The sequence below is a fragment of the Sinocyclocheilus grahami genome, unplaced genomic scaffold (genome assembly GCF_001515645.1).
Source record: "Sinocyclocheilus grahami isolate Dianchi unplaced genomic scaffold, SAMN03320097.WGS_v1.1 scaffold70.1, whole genome shotgun sequence".
Taxonomy (NCBI): domain Eukaryota; kingdom Metazoa; phylum Chordata; class Actinopteri; order Cypriniformes; family Cyprinidae; genus Sinocyclocheilus; species Sinocyclocheilus grahami.
The window spans coordinates 816,703-827,386 of NW_015505249.1; the positions used below are offsets into that span (position 1 = coordinate 816,703).

Sequence of the window (10,684 nt, forward strand, 5' to 3'; positions counted from 1 at the left end):
GCCTCAGCTTCTTTGCCCTCCTCAGACATTTCCTGCTTTTGCTGGGCTGATCCCAGCAGAGCACTGGCCCCTGAATCAGACAGTGTTAATGAAATAACATCATCAGAGAATGATGTGTGCGATCGGCGCCTATTTATACTATAGTCGCACCAGTAGTGACGTCATGGCTGTCGCCGGCCAACGAGTTGGTGTTTTTTCAATGTATGCTTCTGACACGGGTCATGACGAGGCGTTCCCCATAGCGACCCCTACAGGACACAGTTCGAAGTTCCCATGAAAGGGAACCCTTGTCTCACTACAAATCTAGTGAAATGCTGTAATCACCGGCCATGAAAATAAAGCATAACTGGTGGCCATTACATTCCCAAACGCGCGCTAAACTGTGCACGTGCAATAAATGAGTTCACTGTATACACTCACCGTGAACGGAGCCATTCTGGGGCGCGGAAAACACTTCGCTTTGAAACGCGCAGTGAAAACAGACTTGATGAAGGGATTAAGCCATATCCTGCTTTCGGTTTTAGTTCGGTTGACAGATACTGTGCCAAAGCATAATGGCCCAAAACACAACTTTAAAGACCTTTCATGTTGGAATAAGAAGTTTAAATAAACGACACATTTTGCCCAGAAGACCTGTTGTTTCATATCATCATGTGACCGTGATTATATCGAGACAGTGTTGGTATCGCATTACCAATATAGTTACATCCCTAATATATATATATATATGTGTGTGTGTGTGTGTGTGTATATAAATATCCTATATATAATCATCGCAATGGCAAAAAGTACACCAATTCACCTGAACTCACCCTATAGGCTATATTGTTTGTATGTTGTCACCTCTGTATATTAGTTGTATGTTATACTCAGAGGATTAAGGCAGTTTTGTAGTCATTTGTAGACAACTATACACTTCACCTTTAAACCCACCTTAGATATATTAAACCATCTAATTTATCACTCTAAAGCATTGTTTAGAAAATTTTTCATCTATATATATAAAAACATCCTAATGACTAAATCAGGATGAAGAAGTCATTGTGAACAGAAGAGGTGAAGAGGTAACACACTTTCATAGCGATGAATGAGAGAGCAATTATACAGACCTTTCCTGTTTCTGACACACACACACACAATCTCATACTGTCACACTCTCCCTCCATTCTGTGCTGAGAGAGAGAGCGAGAGAGAGCAGAACTAAACGCTTGCTCTGCCCTGCAGTCCTTAATTGGCTTCTCCAGCCTGTCAGAGGAGGAAAAGAGAATAGAGAGAATAAAAGAGAACAAGAGAACCACCTTACAGAGGAAAAAGAAACCTGAGAGAAAGAGACTAAGACAAATTGTAGGCATTTTATATAAAATGCATTCAGTGTGTGTGTCCCCTTTTAAGTACAGCCACTATAGAAGATTAGATCCTTAGAGAACAAAGGAAATATTATTTCACTCTGAAGGTGAATGCACATACAAAATATAAAGAAACTGAAATGATAAACAATGAGAATGACAAATTGTACTATTAATGATCCATCTTGCAGTTCGGGTGGAATATGGGTGTATATTTTTACGCAGTAACACATTGCGTTGAAACATCACTTGGGCAATCATATCAGATCTAACTGTAAAACTGTTGTATAATCATAATCAAATCCCTAAAGGCATATAAACAGCTCTGCTCCAGCCTAATTTGCCTGTTTTTCTCTTTAATCAGATTCACAGGGGATCTCCGAGTTTCGACCCCTTTCAGCGTCCCTGTGCACATGTGAGCTTTAAACCTACAGATGTGTGCTGAGAAAAAGAACGAGCATAAAGAAGGGTGGCACAGTGTATACTGCAAGGTAACAAAAATGATCCTGTTAAAATGAACAAAGCTTTGACTGTGCTTGCAGTTTAGATGACTTAGATTTTTTAAAAGCATTTACACTCTCGTTATTTACACTACATGCGCAAATCGGCAGGCAGTGATGTAGAAGCAGGTGCTGATCTTCTACAGAGGCGGTGTTTAGCCACACTGTTACGTCATAGAGTGGTACATTCCACAAGCTGTCGTTTTGACAGACTGGCTTCAATATAAGCTCTTTTTAGACTAACAAGAAAATCAGAGTTCTGAAACTAAAACGGGATGTTTTTTTTACAATGACCTCTTATATGTCAAAAGATCACGGGAATTTTGATTGCTCAGTTCATGACCCCTTTAAGCCTTGTTTAATTCGGTGTTTAACCAATGTTCTAGTATCAACTCTGAAGTTGAGTCTACATTGCAACCATGCAACGATACAACAGCAACAAAACTTAAATATGCTCATAATCTTTGAAGCTGCAAGTATGCATGCAACAACACAAATTTTCCCAATATAAACAAAGCTGTCATATAGCAAGTGAGCAAACAAAAATAGAACATTCCTGTTATAATCATCCAAATTGTGCAAGTATGCAACATTTGCATGCAAGCAAGTGATGCAACAAAACTAAATTTTCTGCTCATAATAAGTGAAGCGGTCTAAACTGAAAGCCTGCAGTGCAACAACACTAAAATGCTTTAAAGTAAAAGTTTAAGTAAAAAAAACCAAGAAATGCAGTGCAACCAACTGTTTCCAACAGTGAAAATTGCTTTGCAAACGGCGTTGCAGTGCAACAAAACTAGAACTTTTCATTAATAAACTATAACTATTGTAACGATCAATCCACTGAAGGCGAGTGCAGTGAAGAACCCAAGTGCAGTTTATTTACAAGTGATTCAAACATCCAAACAATAATCCGAGACGTGACCTGACGTGACCTGACTAGACTTGAACAGACTTGACTTGAACAGACTTGACTCACCAACAGCGGGTTACAACATCAATACACGACGAGGCACAATGGGAACATGAGGGCTATTTGTATCAGACAAAGAGGGTCACATGACATGAACAAACAAATGGGAAACAAGACACATGACCTAGAAAACCAATCAGAACATGACACAAAGAACAAGAGAACCAATGGCATGAATACATGAGGGCAAGGGAAGCATGACACAAACAGGGACCATAACTAAACTCCAAAAGAAAAGACATGAAAACATGAACAAGAAACACAACCCAAAACACCACATTACAACTATTAACTGTTGCAAGCATGCAAACAAGTAATGCAACAAATCTATAACATTTTAGTTGCGTTGCGTTCTAAAAACTAGAACACTCCTGTTAGAAACAATGGATGTGTCTATATTGCAAGCACACAACACAAAAAAAACTTAACCCGTCTCGTAATGATCAACGAAGCCGCCTACAAAGTTGCAAGTGAGCGACGTGACCAAACTAGCAAAGTCGCGCACTTGCAGTGCAGACCGCACTGTTGATTACAACTGGAGTGTTGTGAGTGTGAATCTGAGAAAGTAAGTGGGTAAATTAGCAGCAGAAAGAGACAGAAAAGAGGGAAACAAACAAGAGAGATGTAATGAGTCTAAAAATAAATCAGGCGAAAAATGAGCGAACACTTGCTGCTGCTGCTTCTACAAAATGTCTTTCGTCAACATCTGCCATGAGCTACACGATGACACAAAGGGAACAATGTGAAATAAAACGCTCTCATTCTCTCTTCCATCATTTCCCCTTTCTCATTTTCCCTCCAGTAGCCGTACTGGTGTTATTATCGTAATCTGTCCATATGTTTTGTGAGGTCTCTCTTGTTTTTTAACTCTTACAGTAAATATACTTTGACTCAAGCTCCTAATTTGTTCCCCGGAGATGTTTGTGTAACTTCCCTTCTTGCTGCCGTCGCTAGTCAGTGTCAGAGGTGTTTTCCCAATGGTTTATGAGGCTCATGCTGTAAATTTAACAGCAAAACTCTGTGTGAGATCTTAATGACTACAGAGCACACATAGAGAGACAGAGCCGCTCTCTCTGACATACACATCCCACCGGCTAAAGGATTCTTTAATAGCATTAGCACAACAGATACTGTGGGGAACAGATGAAGTGTAGTTCATCTTTGCTATATTTCTTATAAATAGCAACATAATGGTGCATCAAACACTAATGCTACCTAGTTTTGGAGCTCAGGGGTTCACTAAAGACTATACCTAATGTGTTTTAAATGTTTTCTGTATATACACACTGTCATTCTTAAGTTTGGGGTCAGTAAAGACATTTAGAATGTTTCAAAATATTTACATTTTAAAGTAAATGCTGTTCTTTATAAACTTTATATTCATCAATGAATCCTTAACAAAATTATCATGGTGTCCACAAATATATTAAGCAACACAACTTTTTTCAACATTGATAATAATCAGAAATGTTTCTTGAGCATCAAATCAGAATATCAGAATGATTTCTGAAAGATCATGTGACACTGAAGACTGGAGCAATGATGCTGAAAACTCAGCTTTGCATTACAGGAATAAATTATATATTCAAATAGAAAACAGTTGTTTTAAATTGTAATAATATTTTACAACGTTATTGTTTTTCTGTATTTTCCATTAAATAAATGCAGCCTTCATGAGCATATATATATATATATATATATATATATATATATATATATATATATATAAAAGGATATATAAAAAAAGTTGAATTAGACACTGAATAATAATAAAGTCATTTTAAGTACTAAAATGAATTAAACTAAAACTGAAATAGATAGAAAAAAAAGCTAAATAAATATACAACAAAAACTTAAATGACAAACGCATGTAACAAAAAATTACTAAAACCTGAATTAAAATTAGCATTAAAAATGTGAAAATATAAAAACAAAAGCTAATTAAAAATAATAAATATAATAATTGTACTTTAATAATATCAAATAACACTGATGACATATGGGGATCAACCAGCGTTTTGTTTTTCTGTACTGTTTAGGGGCATCTAAAGTCTTAAAATACTTGATATGTCACTAACAGGTCAAAAGAAATGATAAGAAATATGTGTAAACTTTGTAATCATACTTTCTATACACAAAAATGTACATAGATATAAGAGATTATTCAGTTCTGCTCGAGGATATCTGGTTAACGTGCTACAAAATGTATCAAACCAAACTTTGAGTATATTTCAAAGATTTAATTTGACCAACCTGATGATTGTTCAATCTTCAAAAGTCATCGCTGCATGTCTCAACCAATGGCAAGTTTTGAGTTTAAGAAACCTGTTTGGAAACAATTTTTTGCTACCCCATTTGGTGCCACTACACTCTTAAAAATAAAGGTGCTTCACGATGCCATAGAAGAACCTTTTTGTCTAAATGGTTCCATAAAGAACCTTCAACATCTGAAGAACCTTTCTGTTTCACAAAAGGTTCTTCGTGGCGAAGGAAGGTTCTTCAGATTATAAAAAGGTAAGAAAGAGATGGTTCTTTAAAGAACCTTTGACTGAATGGTTCTTTGTGGAACCAAAAATGGTTCTTCTATGGCATCGCTGTGAAGAACCTTTTGAAGCACCTTTATTGTGTAGTGCAGTGGCATAAAAACCACACCCCACCTTTAATACATGCTCATACACACACACACACACACACACACACACACACCTGTGTTTCTATGTTTTGTCATGCATGAGTCACTCTCTTACATCATCACAGTGGGATGTCTGGACTAACTTTGTAGATGCCAATGATCACATATTAGATGCGCTCAAAAAAAAACAAAAAACAGAAGTCACGACCAACTCACAGACACACAAACACACATTCAGAAACACACTTTCTTGCTGTGAAGCGTGTGTGTGTGTGAGAGAGAGGCTCTGGGCGGCGGTCCAGACACTAAATGAAGGGCAAAATGATGGTGGAAGTTGTAACCTCGATCTGCTCCACAGGTCAAACCCGCACGGGCCGTGATAAAGAGAGGTCAGAGGTCATGGATGCATGAAAGAGCACAGTAATATTGGGAGATCAGACAATGATATGTGTAGTTTACAGAGGAACAGAAAGAAAAAGAGAAATAGAAAGATGGAGAGAGGAGGGGAGATCTGGCACTGTCGGACAAAACAGATGTTTTGTCATGCATGAGTCACTCTCTTACATCATCACAGTGGGATGTCTGGACTAACTTTGTAGATGCCAATGATCACATATTAGATGCGCTCAAAAAAAACAAAAAACAGAAGTCACGACCAACTCACAGACACACAAACACACATTCAGAAACACACTTTCTTGCTGTGAAGCGTGTGTGTGTGTGTGAGAGAGAGGCTCTGGGCGGCGGTCCAGACACTAAATGAAGGGCAAAATGATGGTGGAAGTTGTAACCTCGATCTGCTCCACAGGTCAAACCCGCACGGGCCGTGATAAAGAGAGGTCAGAGGTCATGGATGCATGAAAGAGCACAGTAATATTGGGAGATCAGACAATGATATGTGTAGTTTACAGAGGAACAGAAAGAAAAAGAGAAATAGAAAGATGGAGAGAGGAGGGGAGATCTGGCACTGTCGGACAAAACAGATGGACCCGAGTGTGTGTATGTGTGTGTGTGCTGTTATGTGTCCAAGTACTGCACTCAAAAATGTGAGAAAGAGAGAAAGAAGACAAAAAGAAAGAGAAAGAATGCCAAATTAAGTATAAGTGCTCAGGTAAACATACAATGGACTGCAAAAAATACGTTTACGAACGTGTGGCTGTTTTTTACTTTTATCATTTACTTATATTGTGTTTATACTGAGTGAATCAAGCGAATCTCTAAACTGAATCATCTCACGAAACTGTTTGCATTTTTGCATTTATATTAAAGGAATAGGTCACCCAAAAATAAAATGAAAATTAGCTGAAAATGTCTTCACCTTCAGATCATTCAAGATGTACAGTAGATAAGTTTGTTTCTTCATCAGAACAGATTTGGAGAAATGTAGCATGGCATCACTTGTTCACCAACTGATCCTCTGCAGTGAATGGGTGCCGTCAGAATGGGAGTCCAAACAGCTGATAAAAACATCAAAATAATCCACAAGTTATCCACGCCACTCCAGTCCATCAGTTAACTTTTTGTGAAGCAAAATGCTGCGTGTTTGTAATAATCAAATTCATTATTAAAGCGTTTTAACTTTAAGCCATCACTACCAGCCAAAATACCTGTCTATAATCCATAATAATGCTTCCTCAAGTGAAAAAAATCCTTTAACATCAAAATCCACTTATGACATGTGTTTAGAACTGTTTTGGAATGTTTTTGCTTATAAATGGTGCTTGTGCATATTCCTCTCCTGATTCAGATGAGATTACTTTTTTTTACAGGAGAAAGCAATATTATGGATAGAGGATTCATATTTTAGCCAGGAGCAGTTAAAAATCAAGTCAAGTCAAGTCAAGTCAAGTCTGCTTTATTGTCAATTCTTCCACATGTACAGCACATACACACAGAGAATTGAAATTGCGTTACTCTCAGACCCCTGGGTGCATACAGATAACATAAATACAGATTAAATACAAAATACAAAATACAACTATACAATTTCCAAGATGGCAATTAAAATGCCTTCTTGGTGGATTTGTTTCTTATAAACATGCAGCTTTTTGCTTCACAAGACCTTAACTGATGGACTGGAGTGGTGTGGATTACTTGTGGATTATTGTGATGTTTTTATCAGCTGTTTGGACTCTCATTCTGATGGCACCCATTCACTGCAGATGATCCATTGGTGAGCAAATGATGCAAAATTTCTTCAAATCTAATATATAAATTGTCCCTATTTACTTTCTTGGTCTTATTCTGAATGGTCCTTTGGTTGTTTCAAAGCAAAACTAGCTTTAGTCTATGTAATCTTTCATAAAAAATAAAATAGCTTGCCCATTTGCTTTATCTTTGATGTCACGGAGGCCTTGCAGGCTATATGATAATCTAGCCATTAGCCAGATAGCAGCATGAGTGGGCAGCCTGTAAAATAACAGGCGGAGACGTCTGGCATGTAAACACATTTGCTTCTGTGAAGCCATTCTGAGATTTTGGATGCCAGAATAATGAACTTCAAGTGAACTGAGGACAAGTTTCACAATGAAACTGCAGTGAGTGCGTCATTTATTAATATTATTCAAAAAGGCCAAAAACTATTTTAATAGACTGGAACAAATAATTTAGCATTTTGTACTTTGTACATATATATTTTGTACAGTAAAATTGTGAAATATTTTTACAATTTAAAATAGACTGTTTTCTATTTGAATATATTTTAAAATGTAACGTATTCCTGTGATGCAAAGCTGAATCTTCAGCATCATTACTCCAGTCTTCAGTGTCACATGATCTTCAGAAATCATTCTGATATGCTGACTTGCTGCTCAAGAAACATTTATTAATATCAATATGAACAGTTATTCAACAATTTAGTGTTTTTATGGAAATTTTATTTTTTTTCTCTTTTTCCCCTCCTTTCCCCCAGGATTATTTGATGAACAAAGTTAAAAAGAACAGCATTTATTAGAAATATAAATCTTTTGTAACACTATAAATGTCTTCACTAGCACTTCCGATCAGTTTAATGCATCTTTGCTGAATAAGAGTAATAATCTTACTGACTCCAAACTTTTCTCTTCATTATATGATCAATGATCAAAGCAAGTATGATTTGTGCTCAGATGAGCTTTTCTCAGAACTAACTTCACTCTTCTAGCCATTTTTGCCATGATTTTTAATCAACTTGGCGTCACCAACATCGACAACTCGACTGACTTAGCTAAAAAATAAAAGGAAATGATTAAAGCAGGTGGTTCCTTACAAAACACAGTGCCAGCCTCTGTGCGTTTTACCAAAACAAAAAGAATACAGAATCTACATGCAAACTTTAGTCAACAGTAAGACAGAGATCTCTCTTATTACATCCTACCACAAGATAGGATCCCTCTGAAAGTCATGCAACAAGATTCATTAACACAGACAGTTTGGCTTTAAGCATCTGTCTCGTTGCAGTAACACGTCTAAATCAGACGTGACATTAAAGAGCAGTGGATTCACAGCACTGGAGCTGTGAACACGCGTGTGATTACAGCTTCGTATTGTTCTGGGCACCAGGTAAGAAAAACAAACAACAGCCCCTGATGGCATGTTTATCTCACACAGATGCAGTTAAATCACACAGCTGTCCAGAGCTGATAATAAGCGTTGAAAGAGCTTTACAGAGCTGTTGTCATTTGCACACTCCTGGAGTGTGACCTCGTGTTAAACAGTAACTGGATCAGATCTCTCTCTCTCTCTCTCTGAGGATGCATTGGGTTCTGAGAAAAAAAGGCAAATTTTGACTTCAAATCACATTGACAAATAACATGACCGTTAATGTTTCCAATAAGACTTTAGGTTAAAATTAGGGCTGTCAATCTATTCATACTAATCAAATGAATTAACATGCAATTAATCGCATAAATCAACAGCATTTTTTTTTCTTGAAACTAAATACATTTAATAAATATTTTTCAAAATGAACTGAAAATATTACATTAATATATACAAATAAATTATTTATATATTATTAAACAAATAATATACTTAGTTTTTTTATTCTGGTTGAGTTTAATTTTATTGTCATCCTTTTTTTGATTTGTTAGATATTTAAGTTTTTTCTTTTTTTTTCTTTTCTTTTATGTAATTAATCACATAAGTCAACAGCTTTGCCGTCCATATATTTTTTTAGATACAATATTAAACATTCTTTAAGGAAACAGCAGGACTAATGCAAAGAAATAGATCATTTTAACTAAAGAAGGTAGTTCAGTACATAAATGTTCAATTTAATTCTTATATGTCATGTCATAAAATATATTTGTTTCATTATATGAACATTTCTCCTTAATTTTCATCTCCGTTCCAGTTTAGTTTTATTTTTCTTCATCCTTTTCTTCTTGAATCAGTTTTGTTAAATATCCAAGCTCTAATATTTTTTACGTAACATGCAGTGAATTGCATAATTATGCAAATTTTGAGATATAACATTAAAAAATTCAGTTTGAAAACAGAAGGACTACTGCAAAAAAAACTTAATTTTAACCATAGAAGCTGTTTACATCATAAATTCACAGTGTAATTATTACACGTCAAGAAAGATATTTTCTTCATTATATGGATTTTTTTCTGTAAAAATACAACAAAATAAATTTAAACAATATTATTCAAAAAGGATATTACTCGAGATCACGTGACCCGCTGACAGAGATGGCCGCTTGAGTCTAAAGCTCCCAGACCTGGTGTCGTTGAACCATTCGTTTAAGTTAATAGTCTCGGCGCAACATTCTTATATTTGTTCTCTGAACTTGTTTACTTTTCTGCGATGGTTAAACAACAGCTTTTGCCGTCCTCTCCGGAGAAAAAATGGCAGAAAGAGCCTGCTAATGAAGCGCTGCGTGCCATGGTGGCTGACGAGTTAAAGCTACAGTTTGGCGTCCTTCGGGAAATTTTTAAGAAGGAATTTCAACCGATCGCCGAAAGAATTGGAATTCTGGAGAAAGAGAAATTAGACTGATTAGTAATAATTTTGACAACATCCAGACAGCTGTTCGGAAAGTTAAGCAAGACTCGGCTGAGGTTAAGCTAACCGTAGATACACTTCAAGATAAAATGGCGAGACTGGAAGACAAAAGTCGCCAGTGTAATATTCGTCTCGTCAGTCTCATCGGTTCCATGGCGAGTTCTGGAGGCGAATATTATTCATCCTCTTCATTTATAAGATCTCCCCTGTTCAGGTATTTCAAAATCCTTAAAGAAAACATATGGACCA

The 10,684-nt window shown here is 36.3% G+C and overlaps 1 protein-coding gene across 1 annotated transcript in view; it reads left to right on the forward strand.

Annotated features, from left to right (window-relative positions):
* LOC107585429 (uncharacterized) overlaps window positions 1-10,429 on the forward strand; it is a 46,199-nt gene extending 35,770 nt beyond the window's left edge. The window contains exon 13 of the mRNA XM_016272447.1: window positions 10,253-10,429. Coding sequence (XP_016127933.1) covers window positions 10,253-10,429 — 177 coding nt within the window. The remainder of the gene's footprint in view (window positions 1-10,252) is intronic.
* The last annotated feature ends 255 nt before the right edge of the window (window positions 10,430-10,684 follow it).